Source organism: Dama dama, chromosome 5 (assembly GCF_033118175.1).
Source record: "Dama dama isolate Ldn47 chromosome 5, ASM3311817v1, whole genome shotgun sequence".
Classification (NCBI taxonomy): Eukaryota; Metazoa; Chordata; class Mammalia; order Artiodactyla; family Cervidae; genus Dama; species Dama dama.
This window is the reverse complement of record NC_083685.1, coordinates 7,492,731-7,510,565: the sequence shown is the minus strand read 5'-3', so window position 1 is coordinate 7,510,565 and position 17,835 is coordinate 7,492,731. Positions and strand designations below refer to the sequence as shown.

The 17,835-nt window shown below is 48.9% G+C and overlaps 1 protein-coding gene across 1 annotated transcript in view; it reads left to right on the top strand.

The window, feature by feature from the left end:
- MYO18B (myosin XVIIIB) overlaps positions 1–17,835 on the top strand; it is a 222,590-nt gene that overhangs the window by 107,708 nt on the left and 97,047 nt on the right. Inside the window, exons 25-30 of the mRNA XM_061140689.1 lie at positions 2,489–2,608; positions 2,892–3,000; positions 6,990–7,114; positions 9,123–9,277; positions 12,826–12,949; positions 13,767–13,967. Coding sequence (XP_060996672.1) covers positions 2,489–2,608; positions 2,892–3,000; positions 6,990–7,114; positions 9,123–9,277; positions 12,826–12,949; positions 13,767–13,967 — 834 coding nt within the window. The remainder of the gene's footprint in view (positions 1–2,488; positions 2,609–2,891; positions 3,001–6,989; positions 7,115–9,122; positions 9,278–12,825; positions 12,950–13,766; positions 13,968–17,835) is intronic.

The following is a 17,835-nucleotide window of genomic DNA, read 5'->3' as shown; positions in this document are numbered from 1 at the left end:
TGCTAGCTCTGGGTGTGGTGCCCACCCCTCACCTCAACGACAGAGCCTCTGGACCCGTGTGAAGGAAGAGGGCTTTGTGGGGATGGGAACGGTCAGAGGCTACTGTCTCTGAGAAAAGCAGCTGTTGTTTCCTCAATTTGGAAAGATGAATTGTCCTTTGAGCTCCAGACTTGGGGTCTGCGGAATTCAAAATTAATGCATTAAGTTAATTTTGTGCTCTCTTTGCTCAGGCCGATTAGCACAAATTGAATTTCATACTAAATGGTTAAGGCAGAGAGAATACTCTCCTGGTGTTTGGTATCCATGCTGATGGCAGGGATGGGGGGCATTTAGGGGTGTGATCCGGGGTGCTTCTGGAGTACACTGGCCTGTAGTCGGTGCTCACGGCAAGTGATCACTTTTCCAGCTTGAATGCCTTTACGCACCCCAGTGGCTCAGACAGTAAAGAATCTACCTGCAATGCAAGAGACCTGGGTTCGTTCCCTGGGTCAGGAAGATCCTGAATGGGTCTGGCAACCCACTCCAGTATTCTTGCCTGTAAAGTCCCAATATTCTTGCCTATAAAAACTCTTGAGAGTCCCTTGAACTGCAAGGAGATCAAACTAGGCAATTCTAAAGGAAATCAGTCCTGAATATTCATTAGAAGGAATGATGCTGAAGCTGAAACTCCAGTACTTTGGTCACCTGATGCGAAGAACTGACTCACTGGAAAAGAACCTGATGCTGGGAAAGATTAAAGGCAGGAGGAGAAGGGGACAACAGAGGATGAGGTGGTTGGATGGCATCACTGACTCGATGGACATGAGTTTGAGCAAGCTCCAGGAGATGGTGATGGACAGGGGAAGCCTGGCATGCTGAAGTCTGTGGAGTCGCAAAGAGACAGACATGATTGAGTGAGTGAACTGAACTGAAAGTCCCGTGGACAGAGGAGTCTGGCAGACTACAGTCCATGGAGTCGCAAAGAGTTGAACACCATTGAGCGACATCCGCTTTACTTTAAATCTGACCCACCTAGAGCCAAATGAGGCTAAAATTAGGAGATGATCCTAGCCTCTCCTATGGTGGTAACACATGAATTTTACTGTGCTGAAGAATTGAAATTCAGATTCCTGGGATGGCCAGGAGGACAGTAGACATCACCTAATTCAGAGCATTTTGTAGCTTAGGTGACCACAGCCCCAGAGAGGAAGAAGCTCGTCCAAGGTCACACAGTGCGTGAGTTGTTGTGTCTGAACTTGACCCTGTGCCTTGCCTCTGTGTTTTTTTCTTTTCTTCCCTCTCTCTGGACTTTAACCGCTGCCTCACACAAGCACAGCCCCAGTTTCATGAGGACTCTGCTGTGCAGCGTCATTTCTGCCCTTCTTGGTCATGAACTGTCCACTTGTTAGTTTTTTTTTTTTTTCTCACTCTACTTGGCATATCCTTGAACCCAGAAGACTGTATTTGAAACAATAAGACCACAAAAGCACGGACTCACTTGGTGTTTCCCATTTATTTGGGGGGCAAAAAGCCAGGGCAAGTGGAATTCATTTAAAAAATAAACATTTTTATTTTTAACCTAAAACATGTCTGCCTCAACTCACTGAGGTGGGACCAAAAACTCAAGATCTACTTCTTCTTTAAACCACACCCCTCACACACAACTACATGATTTCCAGTTCCGATTTCTTTAAAGCAGAGCAAATGGCAAAGGAATTCGAATGCAGAAGCCTACACTTTGTACTTGGAGTTTTTCCTTTATAGGTTTTGCACTTACACCTACATGACACAATTTTAAGAAGCAACCCACTTGTATTCATTGCCTCCAAAGCATTCAGCCTAGTTTTCCTGGGAACTCTTGGCCCGGTCACATCTTACAGGTTTATGTAGTAGCTAATAGAATAGGTAATTGCATAAAAGTGTGTGAGGCATAAACAGGTTGGGAGCACACACAGCGTGACCACCTGGCTGAAACCTGGTAGAGGCAGGTGGGCCCCGGGGAACCATTGAGAGGTTTCCTGGCCGAGAGCATCCATGGAGAGTGGGCATCTGTGAGTGCGTGTCTTACTAAGGAAGCTTGTTGTTTGGTCAAGTGAAATGACTTCCTAAAAGATAGCTAAGGAGAGTTTCCACTAGAATAATTGTTTTTTAATTGAGCATTTACTATGTGCCTGGCACTGTGCTAAGCTCTATGTGGATTATCACACTTAATTCTCAAAACAATTCTCTCCGCTGTCCCCTTCCTTTTACTGAAGTGGAGAAAACTGGCCATCAAAGAGGCATCCTGTGTGGCTCAGAGCCACACAGAGAGTGAGTGCTGGGCCAGGAACTCTAGCCCACCAGGACCAGTAACATCCCGACACCCATGCTGTTAACCACCTTATTACGCTGCAGGCTTGCCTTGCGATAAGACCTGGTATCAGTGTGAGGATGGTCCCATGGAGCATGGGCAGGGGGAGAAGGGTTGGCAGCCCTGACGAGTAACTCTGCCTTAACCCTCCCCCTCCAGATCGCTGAGCTGACCACAGAGCTGGCCGATGAATGCTTCAAAGGGGACGTGGCCTGCCAGGTGCTGGAGAGTGAGCGGGCAGAGCGTCTGCGGGCCTCCCGGGAGGTCCAGGAGCTAAAGGCGAGTGGTGGGGAGCGCCGGGGCTGCGAGTGCCCGAGAAGAGTGGCCGGGAGGCTCGGGCCTGCCCTTCTCTGCTCACATATGGGATGCACGGGCTCACTGACTCCCATGCTGGGAATCCTGGAGGACATCCGAGTCTTCCTAAGTCTTGGCCTTGGAGGTGTCCTGGGTGAGGATTGTGGGGGTGGGGGTGGGGATAGGGGCCAGTCCTGGTTTGAAAGCACCTTGGGTGAGATGGCCACTGTCTTAGGTCCGGTTTGAAACCTAGAGGCTTCTCTTCCAGAGCAAGTATGAGCAAGTCCAGAAGAATCTGGGAGAAGTGGAGAAGCGGTTGGAGGAAGCCCAGCAGAAAATTCAGTTGAGTGATTTAGAGAGGAGTCACACTGGAGGAGGTGAGTCCTTGGGAACCATGGAGTCAGACACTGGTGGAAAAAGCTCATCTCCTTTTTTTCATCCATTCATTCATTCATTCACACATATGGAGCACTTAGAATGCTCTAGATGTCGCATTAGGGGCTGAGATGTTGTCAGAGAAAACAGGCACAGATCTTGCCTTCTCAGGGTGTACAGTCCAGTGGAAGAGGCAGGCATTAAACAGAGAGCCCAACAATATCTAAGGTAATAAATTACCAATGTGACAGGTGCTGTTTATTAATAATGCAAAGAATGATTTAAAAAATAGTGGTTCTATAGATGGGCAGTTCAGTTCAGTCTCTCAATCGTGTCCGACTCTTTGAGACTCCATAGACTGCAGCACGTCAAGCTTCCCTGTCCTTCTCCATCTCCTGCAGCTTGCTCAGACTCATGTCCATCAAGTTGGTGATGCTGTCCAACCATCTCATCCTCTGTCATCCCCTGTAAATGGGCAAGGCACCCTTATATTTAAGAATCTTTTTTATGAGTTATTTTAATATAAATTTTTGGGCTTTCCTGAGAGATCAGTTGGTAGAGAATCTGCCTGCAATGCAGGAGACCTGGGTTCAATCCTTGGTTTAGAGAGGTTCCCTGGAGAAGGGAAAGCTACCCACTCCAGTATTCTGGCCTGGAGAATTCCATGGACTGTATAGTCCATGCGGTTGCAAAGAGTTGGACATGACTGAGTGACTTTGACTTTCATAATATAAATTTTTATTAAATTCCAGTGAGCAAGAGTTATTGGAAGAGATCCTGATGCTGGGAAAGATTGAAAGCAGGAGAAGGGTGTGACAGAGGTTGAGATGGTTGGATGGTATCACCAACTCAATGGACATGAGTTTGAGCGAACTCTGGGAGATGGTGAAGGACAGGGAAGCCTGGGGTGTTGCAGTCCACGGGGTAGCAGAGAGTCAGACACAACTGAGTGACTGAACAACAATATAAGTTTTGAGGAACTCAGTTCAGTGGTTAAGAAGTGAAAGCTATAAAATCACATTTCTGAATTTGAATCTAGACTCTGTTACTTTGGTCAAAGAAATTATCGCGCCTTGGTTTCCTCATCTTTCAAATGGCTGTAGACAGAGATGATGAATGGAAGGTGTTTAGCCACATGTATGGTACAGAATGCTGAATAGCTGTTGCTCACTTTATTATTGTTTCTAGTAGCACTAATAGTGGTATCCTTATTCCTGCTCATCACCTGTGGACCAGGGGCTCCTCCTGGCCCTATTTGAAAGTGATGTCAGGCACTTGGTTAGCAGTTAGAGTGAATTGCCCGGTGAGAGATGTGCTCAGTGAGCCAGGGATTCCTGGTGGTGGCGGTCTTGGTCGCCTGGAGACACATCTCATGGCTGGATGGGCAGGAGGCATCCTTATCATCTCCTCTCCCCAGTCGGAACTAGTCAGCTGAGGAGGGTTCCCGGCATGTCTGTCAGCCTTTATAAAACATAGACATCATTCCTCTAGTGCCCCCAGAGAATCGATGCCCTAGAAACGTCAGGGACACTCAGAGGGGCCAAGGTCAGGAGGTGGTGGAGGAGGGGAAGGCACGTTGGCTTCCTACTCCATTCCTGCCATCCTCTCATCCCGGCTACCCGCAGGGCAGGCGTTTGGCAGGGAGGTTCATCCTGAGGAGGCCGAGACTCTCGGGTACCCGAGCCCCAACAAGGTGGGGCCCACTCAGAGAGAAGGGAACCTGTTTTCCCAGAACCGGCACAGGTTCCCCAGAAGAACGTCAGCCCCGGTTCCATCCTGATGGTGATTTATGTCTGAACGATGCTCCCCAGCCATTTGTCTTCCTGTGCAGAGATACGGGAGTCAGCCGAGGGGGAAATGCGCTGAGCTCAGGGGCACATTAGTCACAGTGCTGTGCAGGCTTTCAGCTCAGGACACTTATTCCAGGAAGCCAATCCACAAATATTTTGTTTTTGATTATCAAAGTAGTACATACTCATTATGGAAAATGTCTAAGACATAGGAAAGTTGAAAGAAGCAATAAAACACTTTAATCACACCACTGCGGTGCCGCCGTAACCTCCCCTATGGATCAAGTTGGAGTAGAAATTATTGAAAATATATATGTTTTCTCACCATGCATGGTGGAATCTTTAAAGAGAACCTTTCATGGAATGTATTCAGCACTGAGCTGGACTCTGGGGCGAGGGTTATAGAAGAATTTTAGTTGGGCCTTGCTGTCCAGAAACTTGCAATGTCAGTGGGAGGTCAGGGAAGCCCAGGAAAATGGTACTGAAAAATGGAGGGCTCACTGATGTGTATGTGAAGAATGGCACCCACGGGGAAGGAGGCTGGAGGCGGAACTCGGCCTGGAGGAGTGGAGCAGGTCCTCAACTGTCTGTGGCGCCCACTCACACCCCTCTCTGGAGCGCAGAGCACACGGGCCACCCCAGAAATCCTTTCTGCTGCCCTTTCCTTTTTGAAGCTGTGCCTTTTGCCACTTGAGATTGTTTTTACCTGGTGGAGAGATAGGATTCCTTTCCTACCATGATGTTATTTACCCTGATGGAAATTTGAAGAAGCTTTAACTTTTTACAATTATATCATCCTTCTGTTTGGGTTAGTAACGTGAGAATCACCCCCGACAAGACCTCAGTCCTGTTGTCCATCTGTCCATGCATCCATTCACTCACCCAGCCACCTCTGCAGTGAAAGTTATGGAGCATTTGTGATATGCGAGGCATTATAGTAAGTCCTGTGGATGTGGATACAGTCGTGAACAAAACAGAATGTGCTTCCCTCATGAGTTTGAATCCTCTTCTGAACCTCCTTAAGTTCCTTTATGAGAGTCCTGGTCGTGCTTCGTTCAAGCTGACTTTACATGTTTTTCTCCACAAGTGGATTCTTCTGGAAGATAGAATGGTTTCTTATTCATGATCTCTTGTGCCTGCTATGGAGTAGTGTGAGTATTTGGTTGGATGGAAGGTAGATGGAACAATGGATGATGGATGGATGGATGGATGATGGATGGATGGATAGATGATGGATAGGTGGATGGATGAATGGATGATGGGTGGATGATGGATAGAGGGATGTTGGGTGGATGAAAGGATGATGGATGGATGATAGGTGGGTGGATGGATGATGGATGGATGGTGGGTGGATGATGGATAGATGGATGATGGAAGGATGGATGTTGGGAGGATGGATGGATGGATGGATGGATGGATGGGTGATGTTTGGATGGATGATGGATGGATGGTCTGTATCTTAAACTGTCCATTTGCACAATGTTTTCCATGTCTCTATTACCTTAAACGTTACTCTTTTATTCAGTCAGAAAATAAGCTACCTAGTGTGCCTGTTCTATTCAGCAAGTTTTCATCTCCACCAGCAAATGCCTTTTTTTTTTTTTGGAGAATTTTACCAAATCAAGGGATTGTTCAGTTATTACATAGAGACATGTTGTGACCAGTGTCTCTGTTGCTCTTCACATAGTAGGCACTTTAATTATTGTTCACTGACTTATTTGTTAATTAATTCAACCATCCCTGATGATGTACTCTGTCACCCAATGCATATGGCCAGTAGGATGGCCAGCTGGTAAACTTGTTTTACCACACAGGGGAAACGTCCATGTGTAGGGGACTCTTCTGAGGGTGTGGAGAACCCACAAATGTGTAAAACAGCTCCTCTACCCTCAAACATTATGGAATTCCCATAGGGGGAAGGTATAGGCACACATATAGAGAAATTGAGGACTGTGAATGACCAAGCTTACAATAGTGAGTGGTAAGTAATGTGCAACACCTGGGGGTAGTCAAGGAAGGGTGCCTGGAGGAAGTGGTGTTTTTTAGCTTGGACTTAATGTGGGATTTCCAGATCCTACGCCTAGGGTTGGACATCAGGATTTCTGTTAACACTGTGAAATTGTGCACAAAGAGCCAAGGATGGGAGGGAACCGCCCTGTTCACCGACTTTCCTAACAGGTCTCTCTGACTCTCTTAAACAGCAGATGAGTGGCAGATGCGCTTCGACTGTGCTCAGATGGAGAATGAGTTCCTCAGGAAGCGTCTCCAGCAGTCGGAGGAGAGACTGGAGTCAGAGCTGGCATCTAGGAATGAGCTGGAGCAGAAGGTAAGGGGGGAAGATAGTCTGGGTCATCAAGGTCACAGAAATAGGGCAGGGTCTCTCCTCCCTCTTCTAGGTGTTGACTGAACCCAAAAGGGAGAGAAGGCAACACCTGTTTCACGTGTTTCCACCTCCACTGACGTCACACACGCAGGTTGCTGTGGGATGTGGGCAGTAGGTCTCCTCTTTGTCACAGCGTCTGTCAAGGTCTAGCTTGTTTTCTAATTGTTTGTTTTCTGATTTTCTTGTATATTTTGGATAATTTCTTTATCAAGTATATCTTTTGCAAATGTTTTCTTCCTGTTGTTTTTCATTCTCTTGACTGTGTCTTTTGCAGAGTAGAAATGTTTAGTTTTAATAAAATCCAGCTTATAAATTCTCTCTTTCATGGGCCATGCCTCTGGTCCTATATCTAAAAAGTCATTGCCAAATCCAAGGTCATCAAGGTTTTCTACTATGTTATCTTCTAGGAGCTTTATAGTTTTGCATTTTATATTTACATCTGTGATCCATTTTGAGTTAATTTTTGTGTAAAATCTGTGTCTAGATTTTTTTTTTTTTTTTTTTGCTTGTAAATAACCAGTTGTTTCAGCAACATTTGTCAAAAAGTCTCCACTATATAGCATTTGCCCCTTTGTAAAAGATCGACCAACAGTATTTCTGTGGGTCTGTTTCTGGACTCTATTCTGTTCCATTGTGCTGTTTTTTTTCCCCTCCTTCAAGAAAGGCTTATTCTTTCTCACCTCTTTGCATATGTTCTCTCCTTTTCCTTGAATACTCTCTTCCCTACCTAAATATCTCCAACAAACATTACAATCTCAGCTTAAATATTCTCCCCCCCCAGGAAGTCTTCCCTGACACAGATTGGGGAGGGTTGCCCCTGATTTATTTCCCCAGATATAAGCCTCATTATGCTGTATTGTTATTATCTGCTTACTTCTTGGTGTCCCCCAGTAGAGGTAAGCACCATAAAAGTTGAGGTCGTATTTCCTGGCCCATTATTATTTATATATCTCCCCACTGTGAGCAAAAAGTATCATGAAGTCATCCTGCGGAAGTGGGTCAGGGTGAGATCTCATGGGATTTTATAAACAGCGGAAGTGAGGCTCCCCTGGCAATGGTTTTAGCGGTCACTTTCAAGGTGGACATTGTATCGTGATCCTCAGGAGACAACCAGGCTGTAGATAACCAGCCAAGGGACAGCCGCCCAGGAACAGCCCAGTTCTTTCATAACAAATCATCAAGTCAGGTCAGCCTCCCCATGGAAGGAGGGATATTCATGCTACATTAAAAAGTAATAAAACTGCAACCTTTTTCTGAGCAGCAGAATATAAGAAAACATCCCATTTGCCTTCAAATACTGAATTTAGAATTACAGGCTTCATTAACTCGGTGTTTTGCTTATTTAAAGCAATTCTTTAATGAGCCCATTTCTTCAAAGAGAGTGTGCCAAGTCGCCCTCTCTCCCAGATCTAAACTAGGACATTTGGGAGGGTGTTTCCTGGAGGAAGATGCGACAGCCGTGGCTTTTCTGTTTGTTTGCAGCCGCGTGCGTTCCTTTGTGAGTCAGTCCATCTAAAGTGCCATTCACTGCCCTGTCCTGGAGAGCCCGTCCCGTGGGTCTCCTGGTCAGAATTCCTCTGAGCTGTTCTGGCTGCTTCTCAGCCAGTCCACACACATCTCCCAGATGAGGCAGCTGACGGGGGGTATCAATTATACATGGTCCTCCAGGGGCTGTCGAGTTGGGCAGGGCATGTTCAGAATCTGCTGGCTGGAAGAGTATTGAGGAAAATTAAAATCCCTCAGAGAATTATAGACGCCAACCCCCCCATATTACCCCTGAGCAAACTGAAGCTCAGAGAAATAGCTCCCCACACTGGTGCAGGTGGCAAGTGGTCAGGACCGGGTCTCTTCCTCTTAGACTCACACTGGGAGAGGCAGCTGCTTCAGCTGGGAAGTAGGGGGCCCGTTCAGTGCCCATGGGGCGGGCTGATTCCTTCTGCTCCTCCCACAGCTGAGGGAGCTGCAGAGGGCCTATGAGGAGGCCCAGAGGACGGCCCAGCAGCTCAAGAGGAGGTGCCACCTTCTGACCTGCGACCTGGAGGACACGCGCTTCCTGCTGGAGAGCCAGCAGAGTCGGAACCACGACTTGGAGAGGAAGCAGAAGAAGTGAGTCGTGACCTGCACGTTCGGGTGGGCTGCCTGGGTACTGGGGTCTCCAGATTCTCTCTGAAAGCCCGTCACTCCAGTCAGGGCTCTTCATCCCTGGAGCTCAGCCTCCCTGTTCTGCCCTAACCCTCCCCATCCCTTCCCATCCCTCCCTACACGTTGCTATGTGGTTCTCCCAAGAATGCAGCAAGAAATCGTTCTTCTCTGTTATCCAGTCTCAGCTCTATCGCCAGCTGCCCACTTAAGCTTGGAGGGCTATCTTGGCCTCTCTGGGCCTCAGCATCCCCACTGAAAGTGAAGGGTTTGTTGTGGAGGCGGAGTCGGCCTAGCCTGCTGGGTAGGGATCCAGTGCTGGTTCAAGTCCCAGCTGTGCCTCTTTTCCAGTTGTGTGACCTTGGACAAGTCCTTCAGCCCTTCTCGGCGGATTCCGTTCCTCAGGTGGAGCGCCCTCTTGTGGTGAAGCTAGATGATGCAGTTGGTAGATCCCACGCAGGACTAGGGTCTGGTTCCCACCCCGACTGGTGAAAATGGGGAGGCGGCCAAAAACTTGAGTCACTGCCCTTTCCATTTAAAGTTTAGACTCTCAGCTCATGTGAGAAGTTCTGGCAGGATCTGGGCTCTGTGCATGAATAAGATGCCAGTCTTGAATCCGCACACTGGTTCTGGCGCTTGCTTTCCCCATGGGTGGAGCCTAGATTGGCGCTCAGGTCTCTCTCACAAGCCTCCGTACGTGGAACCTCATATCCTGGGATGCCTTCATCCCTGGACTCCTTGGCTGTGTCTGAAGTTCTTCAGCTCACCTGGTGAGGGTAAAGCTGTGCGGGGGGCCCTGTTCTGAGCCAGACAAGCCCTACTGGAGACTTCCTAGGAGGCGAATAGATGAAACTTAGCTTCTTTTAGAAGGTCCCAGTTGAAAACACAGAAAAACCTTGCTCTGTGCCAGGACGGGGTTTTTGCCAAGAACGCCTTTTTTCCAAGAGGTAGCCAGCCGAATTACATTTCCATGGGAGTGGTACCGGTTTTGAATTTGATCTGCATTAAATATTGTTTCTCTCATTTATCTTTGAGCTTTCCTGAACTGGCTTCTTCATTTTAAAAAAAAAAAAAAAAAGTTCTTTGGGGGGTTATTAGTATGCCTCCCCAGATGAGAGAAGTTTGTTCTTTTCTGGCTCATAGCTGACTCTTGTTTCCTCTTCCACCTTCCCATGCATGCTCTGGCTACACCTTGTCCTTGCAGCAGGGAAAATGGCTTAGTCCCACCTCGATCGTTTCCTGTGTGACCTTGTCAGGTAACACTACCTCTCTGAGCCAGACGGTGTCCTCGAACTTAAGCAGACCACCTGGTGCTAAAGACTGGCTCCGACAGATGCCGTCTGTAAATCGAGAGTTGGAATTCCATCATGGCGCAGGTTTCTGCCGGCTGTGACAGTCCTGGCCCTTATCTTTGGGTTCTCCTCCTGTTCTGAGAGCCCTTAAGGAGGACTTTAGCTTCCTGATGGGTGGCAGGGGGGCTCTGCCCTTGGAGTTTATGCAGCCAGAAAAGTCCATCTCTCTGGTGTTTGCCGTGACCACCCACCTTGCACAGAATCCTTCATTCCGGATACTGGCCCCCAGAGAGTTCCCATTTCACCGTACTTGCATCTCTTCTTAAAGCTCGCCTGCCCTGTGATGTAGAAGGACTCCTCTACTCCCTGATCATCTCTTGGCAGAAGCTAGCTTATGTTTTGATGCTAATTGCAAATAGCAGCCATTACTTTTCTAGGTGGATTTGCATTTTAGCCGGGAGCCCATGAGCAGGTAGAAGTCTCTCATGGTGGAAATTCAGATAGCATGCCTGTAGTGAGGGAGAGATGGAGAAGTTAGCCATACTTCCTCACACCTCTTTATGTTTAATCAAAGTGTCGATGCAGCGCCTCCGTAGTTGTCTGGGCTCTGGGTGGAGGGATGTCTCCATGCTGTTGAGGTTCCCTGGCCCACCTTGGCCTCTCAGTTCAGAGTGGCCTGATTGCCACGGTTACTCACGGGTCACAAAGCTCAGTTCCGAGGGCCGATGGAGCTGCCCTAGGGGTAAGGCCTGTGCTGGAGCAGTGGGAGGCTGGACCCCTGGCCCGCTCCTAGAGGGGTGAAAGCTGTGAGTGAGTTCATCTGGCCTCAGACAGTTGGTCAGACAGTGTGTTCCAAGAGTTAGGGTCTATTGGAGGCATTTCCTGGCATCCAGTGGCCCAGAAGGACTCCTTGAAGACGCCCGTCACTGTCTGGCCTCCGCTGTCTTCCCCTGCTTGCTGCAGCCCCTGAGCAGGTGGCTGGCAGACCTCCTTAGTCAGCAGAGAGGCTGGCTCAGACCCGCTTCGGGGACCTCTGAACTTCAGTCTTCTCTTCTGCAAAATGGCTATGATGTGTTTCCTGCTGAATTGCTATGAGGACTCCATGGAGCCCAGCTCAGAGCAGGGCGCTTTGAAACTGTCCGACCATTACCATCATCACAATGTTGCCATTCAGAGGCAGCCAATAGCACCTCTCGAATGACGTCACCAGGAGCCAATCAGAAAGCCCCTGGGCCCTTCCGACAGTAGAGGCTCCCTCATATGACCCGTAGTTGACTTTCTTTGCAGTCTTGAGGCTTTGACTGATCATCTACCGTTGAGAGACATTGGATGATCTTGTAACAAGGGAGACCTTCTCACCAAGGCTGAAACCTCACACCCAGTTCAGCCACTCTGGCCACACCCAGTTCCCTGGAGCAGGTGGCCAAAGCCACATCTTATTGACCAAAGTCACATCTTCCTGAGGCTTGGCAGAGCCTTCTGCAGGTTTCCTCACCTGTGAGAGGGACAGAAGCTGAAAGAGCTGTGTGAAATGACGCCCAGTCCAGGAAGCACCTCTCACCCAGTGGTCACCACCGTGGAGGGGCAGGCGGGCTCCAAATGAGGTGTTTCCTGATCCCCTGACGGCACCCACAGGGCCGTCTGGTCCTTGTGGTTTCTGCTCAGGAACCAAATGCTGACAAGATGGAATGGATAACTGTCTCACGTTCTATTGTAATAACCATGCTCTGATATGGCTGATGCGTACATGAGCCCCACAGGACCCTGTACAGTATGAAATACTGATTGTCCCTTGTTTGTGCTGATAAACACATTCATTCACTGATCAATGAATATTAAACACCAGCCTGGGCCTTGTAGAGTTCAAGCTTCTTGACATATGTCGGCAAACCTGATAGATTAGCTTTTCCTATATATCTAGTTTTTTTGTTCTTATACTCTACTTATATAGTTTTGTTCTATTTTTAATTTTGCTTATTTTTTTTTTATCATATTTGAAATAAGTGTTTCGTATTTTTCTGGAAACCAGAAACCCTCAAAGTCGCCCTCTGGTGTTCAGTATTCCTACCCCATATCCACAAGCCCTCCATCATCTGATACTATCTGTCTGTCTGTCTCTAGCGGTTCTCGACAAGCTAACGGCCTCTCTCCAGCCCCACCCCTGCCCTGCCCCAGGCGCAACCCCCACCCCCGGGTGCCATGACCCGTGTTCTGCTTGGACAGGTTTGACGCGCAGCTGGCCCAGGCCCTGGGGGAGTGCGTGTTTGAGAAGGGCCTCCGCGAGAAAGTGGCCCAGGAGAGTACCAGCACCCGGTGTGAGCTGGGCAGGCTTCAGCAGCTCCTGAAGGTGAGGGTGGGGGTGCAGCGCTGCCCGGGCTGTCTGTCGCGCACCCCCGCTGCACGTGGTGCTGGGGAGAGAGCTCCGTGTGTGACTGTCCTGCTCTGCCAGCCCGCCAGAGTCACGGAGCCCAGCGCGCCTGCATCAGCCAATCGTGGATGGCAGGTGGTGGATAAGCAGGCCTTGTTAGCTCCATGTCCCTCACGATCTTGCTCCAGGCACCTGCCTGAGTTCCGAGGTGCCCACCTGGGTGCCCATCTGGCACAGCGGAGCTAGCTGTAGACCCAGGTAGGGGCAGGGCCTGCCCCTTGCAGGCTGCAGCTCAGAGGGATTTTATTTAAATGGGACACAGGCACCTCACCTCACTCAGCTGCTCCTCAGCCTGCTGTGGCTCCCCGTTACCCTGGGAGAGCCTCTGAGCCTGGCATGCAGCCCCCTCATGGTCACGCCCAGACTTCCGACCTTCTAACCTGGAAGAGTCATTTCTGGCCACTTTGCTTCCCGGCTCCAACATCTCCGGCCCAGCCTTGGCAGGTGCACAGCTTTCAGATGGGGATAATACCTCCTGTTTGCACTTTGAGGTATAGCTCTAGGGCCAGGGTGTTGCTTCCCACCGACTCCCCACCCGTGCCTGTCTGAGCTGTCCCAGGAGGGCCCTCGGGGTCCCACAGGGGGCACAGCGAGGGGCTGCAAGGCCCAGGTAGCAAGGGCGGCTCTGAAAAGTGGAAAGGGCCCTCCCACTGGTTTTAGAGGTGTCCTCGGGGTGGGGGAGGGGTGGGGAGTGTGGTCATGTGACCCTGGATCCCTGCCCACTTTGTCTCCGCAGCAAAAGGAGCAGGAAAGCTTGCAGCTGAAGCAGGAGGTGGAGATGCTGCAGGCCCAGAAGCAGGAGCTGCTGAGGTCACCCTCTCTGGGGGAGAACTGCATTGCGGGCTTGAAGGAGAGACTCTGGAAGCTGGAATCCAGCGCCCTCGAGCACGAGAAAGTCCAGAACCAGCAGGAAAACACCATCAGGCAGCTGGAGCAGGTGGGAAAGTCCTGTGCAGAGCGATGCCCTGCCCCAAAGGGGCTGGAAGGTTGTGATTAAATTCACCACCTCACTCAGCTGCTCCTCATTCTTCTGTGGCTCCCTATTACCCCAGAGAACCTCAGAACCCCTAGGCCTGACACTCAGACCCCTCATGGAGCCCCCCTCCTACCATCCTGCAAGTGTCATCGTCACCTCCTCCAAGAAGCCCACCCTTATCTCCTTCTCAAAAACAGTCCCACCCCAACTCCACATTCACTTTCTCTCACCTTCACAGCACCTACCATCATGTGCAACAGTGTTTTCCAAAATGTGCTCAATGCTTTTCTCCCCATTAGGATATGTGTTTTATGGAGGCGGGAGGACTTTTTGGTTGACCTTGCTTATTAGGGCATCCCCTGATGAGGCCAGGTACATAGCTGGTACTCAGTAAATAACTGTTGACCCTACGTCTGGTATTCAGCACTGTCTGGGTACCAGACTCAGTCCTAAGCTCTCCTCACATATCATCTCATGAATCTCCACATGAAATCTACATGCTGAGTTTTCCTCCACTCTACAGATGTGGAAGCTGAGGCTCAGAAATAGAAAAAGTGGCAGGGACGGGATTTGGAGCCTGTGCCCTCTGATGCCACAGTGCCTCACACACCTGTGTTGTGCACAGCCTCCAGGGAGGTGGGAGCCCTGATTTTTGGAAAATGCAGAGTAAGTGGAATAAGGCAGGACTCCAGATTCCACGGAGAAGGGAATGGCTACCCACTCCAGTATTCTTGCCTGGAGAATTCCATGGACAGAGGAGCCTGGCAGGCCACGGTCCATAGAGTCACAGAGAGTCGGACACAGCTGAGCAACGAACACACACACACCCTGAGACTCTGGTACCAGCCCCCTCAATGAAGCACCTGATGAATGTTCTGTTTGTCTGCTTGTTTGTTTATATGCCCCAGTCATTCCACAGAGAAGTCAAGGGATCTTATAAGATGTATGTGTGGTAAAATAGAAAAAGAAATAAAACAAGCCAAACTAGAAAAACACAACTTAAAACCAGTGCTAAGGAAGAGTGAATTAATATGCAGACACGCAGAACATACACTCTCACACACTCAGTAGTTTTAGCTTTCAAATTCCTGGTGGCCAGAGAGAAAAGGGCAGTGTGACTTACATGCTTTTTTCATCCCCAAGATAAAAATAAGCCAAGTTTTCAAGGAGAAGCAAGGCTTCTCTTGATGCTTAGTTCTAAAGCAGTTTCTCACATGGGACTTCAGAAGGGGTAATTATTTTGAAATGGTTTTACGATTGGAACTCTTTTTTCAAGAATATCTGACCAGCCAGCATGAATATGTAAAGCAGATAAACTCTGAGCTGCTCTGGTGAAGGCGGGTGGGAGAGTGGGGGTGGTTGGGGATAGGCCCGGTAGCTGGCCTTACTTCTCACTCATCCCCGCTCCATCTGGATGGAATCTGCTGAGCGTTGAGACTTGGGTGTGGCAAGTGTGGGGACAGTCTGGAGAGGTTGAGAAAAGGACAGAGCTTCTTTGATCAGTCTGTCAAACCCGTGTTTATTAAGCATCTACTGTGTGTCAAGCACTGGACAGATGCCAGGAGTGTAACCGTAAACAAGACGATGTGGTGTCCACCCTCCTGAAGGTTAGAGTCATGCTGAGTATTATGGGAAGGTGTAACCTGCAGGTCTGGTTTGGGGACCAGATTTGGAGTACTCAGGGAAGGCTTCCTGGAGGAAGTAACATTTACTGACGCTGAAAGCGGAAGGACGAGTCTGAGTTGTCTGACCAGGAGAGTTCCAGGTAGGGGAACAGCCCATGCAAAGGCATAGAGGCAGGGGTGTCACATGGCATGTCACATGGCATCTAAGGAGCTGCAAGATGGTCCCATGCAGATGGGGTCTGCGGACATTTGGCGAGCCCCCTGTTCTCTCTAGACTTCAGTCTCCTCAACTGTACAATGAAGTCAGAGTCTTGTCCACCCCCAGCCTCCCTCCAACCCCAGCTGTGACTCTGTGAAGGTTCGTGATGGAGGTGGGCCATCTGGGCAGGTCGTTCAGGGATGGAGAGGATGGAACAGTGTTACACAGCAGCCCAGAGTCAAGAATAAAGAGAGTGGGACTCCCTTGGTTGTTCAGCGTTTAAGACTCTTGCTCCCAATGTGGAGGGCCCAGGTTCAGCCCCTGGTCAGGGAACTAGATCCCACATCCTGCAACTAAGACACAGCACAGCCAAATAAGCAAAAATAAATAAATACATTTTTTAAAAAGCACTCTTTAAAAAAATAAAACAAGCACTTTGGAAAGTTGAGTTAACTCTGGGAGATGCCACCAGGGGACCATTATGTGCTTGGGAAGCAGAAATGTGCTGCCTTGACCTCAAGGACCCAGGGAGCTGAATGCAGCTGCCCAGCCCCCCTCCCCTCCCAGCTTACCCAGGAGGCTGACTCAACCCCTCATTCATCTTCTCATTCATCTTCAGCCTCGCCCATCACCTTGTACTGCTCTGGGTTATTGTAGACATCCAGGAGATATTTATTGATTACAACATAACACTTTTTCCAGGAAATTTTATGTTAACTCACATAAGCTTGACATAAATGGTATTGCAGATGTCAGGAGTATCCAAGAGGCTAGAAAAAAAATGAAAAAGGAATATTATATTTACTTGCTTAAGCTCCTCATTTTGGATTACCTCCTCATAACCTCTTGTCATTTTAAAGGCAGCAGGGAAGGAAGTTGGCATTTAAAGTGAGGCTGCTTTCTGCCGGGAATTCTTAACGGAGCTCTGATGCTTTCAGTTCTTTTTCCTCTCCACTATGGTCCTGCATCGTGGAGAGTATCATCAGCATTGGAAAAGGCCACCGTTGTTTTTTCTCGCCTGAATGTCCATGCCAGGGGCAGCAGTTGTGGCCTCGTGAAAGCTTGCTGCGAGGTGCAGGGCAGTGCGGGGCGGACGGTCAGGACCTGATTGCCCCTGCAGTCTGGCCCTCTGCCGTGCTGGGTTCCCGGCTGCTCCGTGACTCGCAGTGAGGAGGAGTGCAGATCATTGAAAGCTTACCAGTACAGGCTCTTGGGGTCTGTACCCTGGAGGTTCTGACCCAAGAAGTCTAGAGTGAAGCCTTGGAACTGAATTAAAAAAAAAAAAAAAATAGAAGGGCACCAGGTAATTCTAATATGCCACAAAACTTGACAAGCAAGAGCTTGAGTCAGTCTCTCAGTTATGAAAATCAAGAAAGTAAACTCTTGGGAGTTTTCTGGTGCTCCAGTGGTTAAGACTCTATGCTTCCAATGCAGGGGCTGCAGGTTCCATCCCTGGTTGGAGAACTAAGATCCTGCTTGCTGCATGGCAAGTGTTTCTTCAAGTATTTACATACACTGTTAGCTTGATTGTAATTTTTAAAAAAGAAAAAGGAAATAAACTCTTAAACTATAATTGACTCCCATGATCGTGCTTCCAGTTCTAGACTCTTGTACATAAGATGGCACAGTTTAAACATCACAGAGCAGGTTTTGGAGGATCTCCCTGAAAAGACCCTTCTCCTTCATGGGAACACAGTTCTTAGTAATGTCAGGCTTCCAGGTAGAGAGGGGCTAGTCCTAACTCTGTTTGAAAAATAATAGGGAAAGAAAAAGGAATCTTTCTGTGCCAGGCATTGTGCTGATTCTCACCAGTGTATTTTAAGGAGGCTGTTTCCTACAGAGAAAGGTAACTAATCAAAGGTTACATCTTGGGCGCGTCACCTCCCTGTCCAGGGTTTCATATCCTCAGAAGGAAACTTGTATTCTGTCATTCATCCACCCACCTGCCCACCCATCCAGAAAAATTTCCCTGATGCCTGCTCCAAGGGTGACAAACCCATTTCAT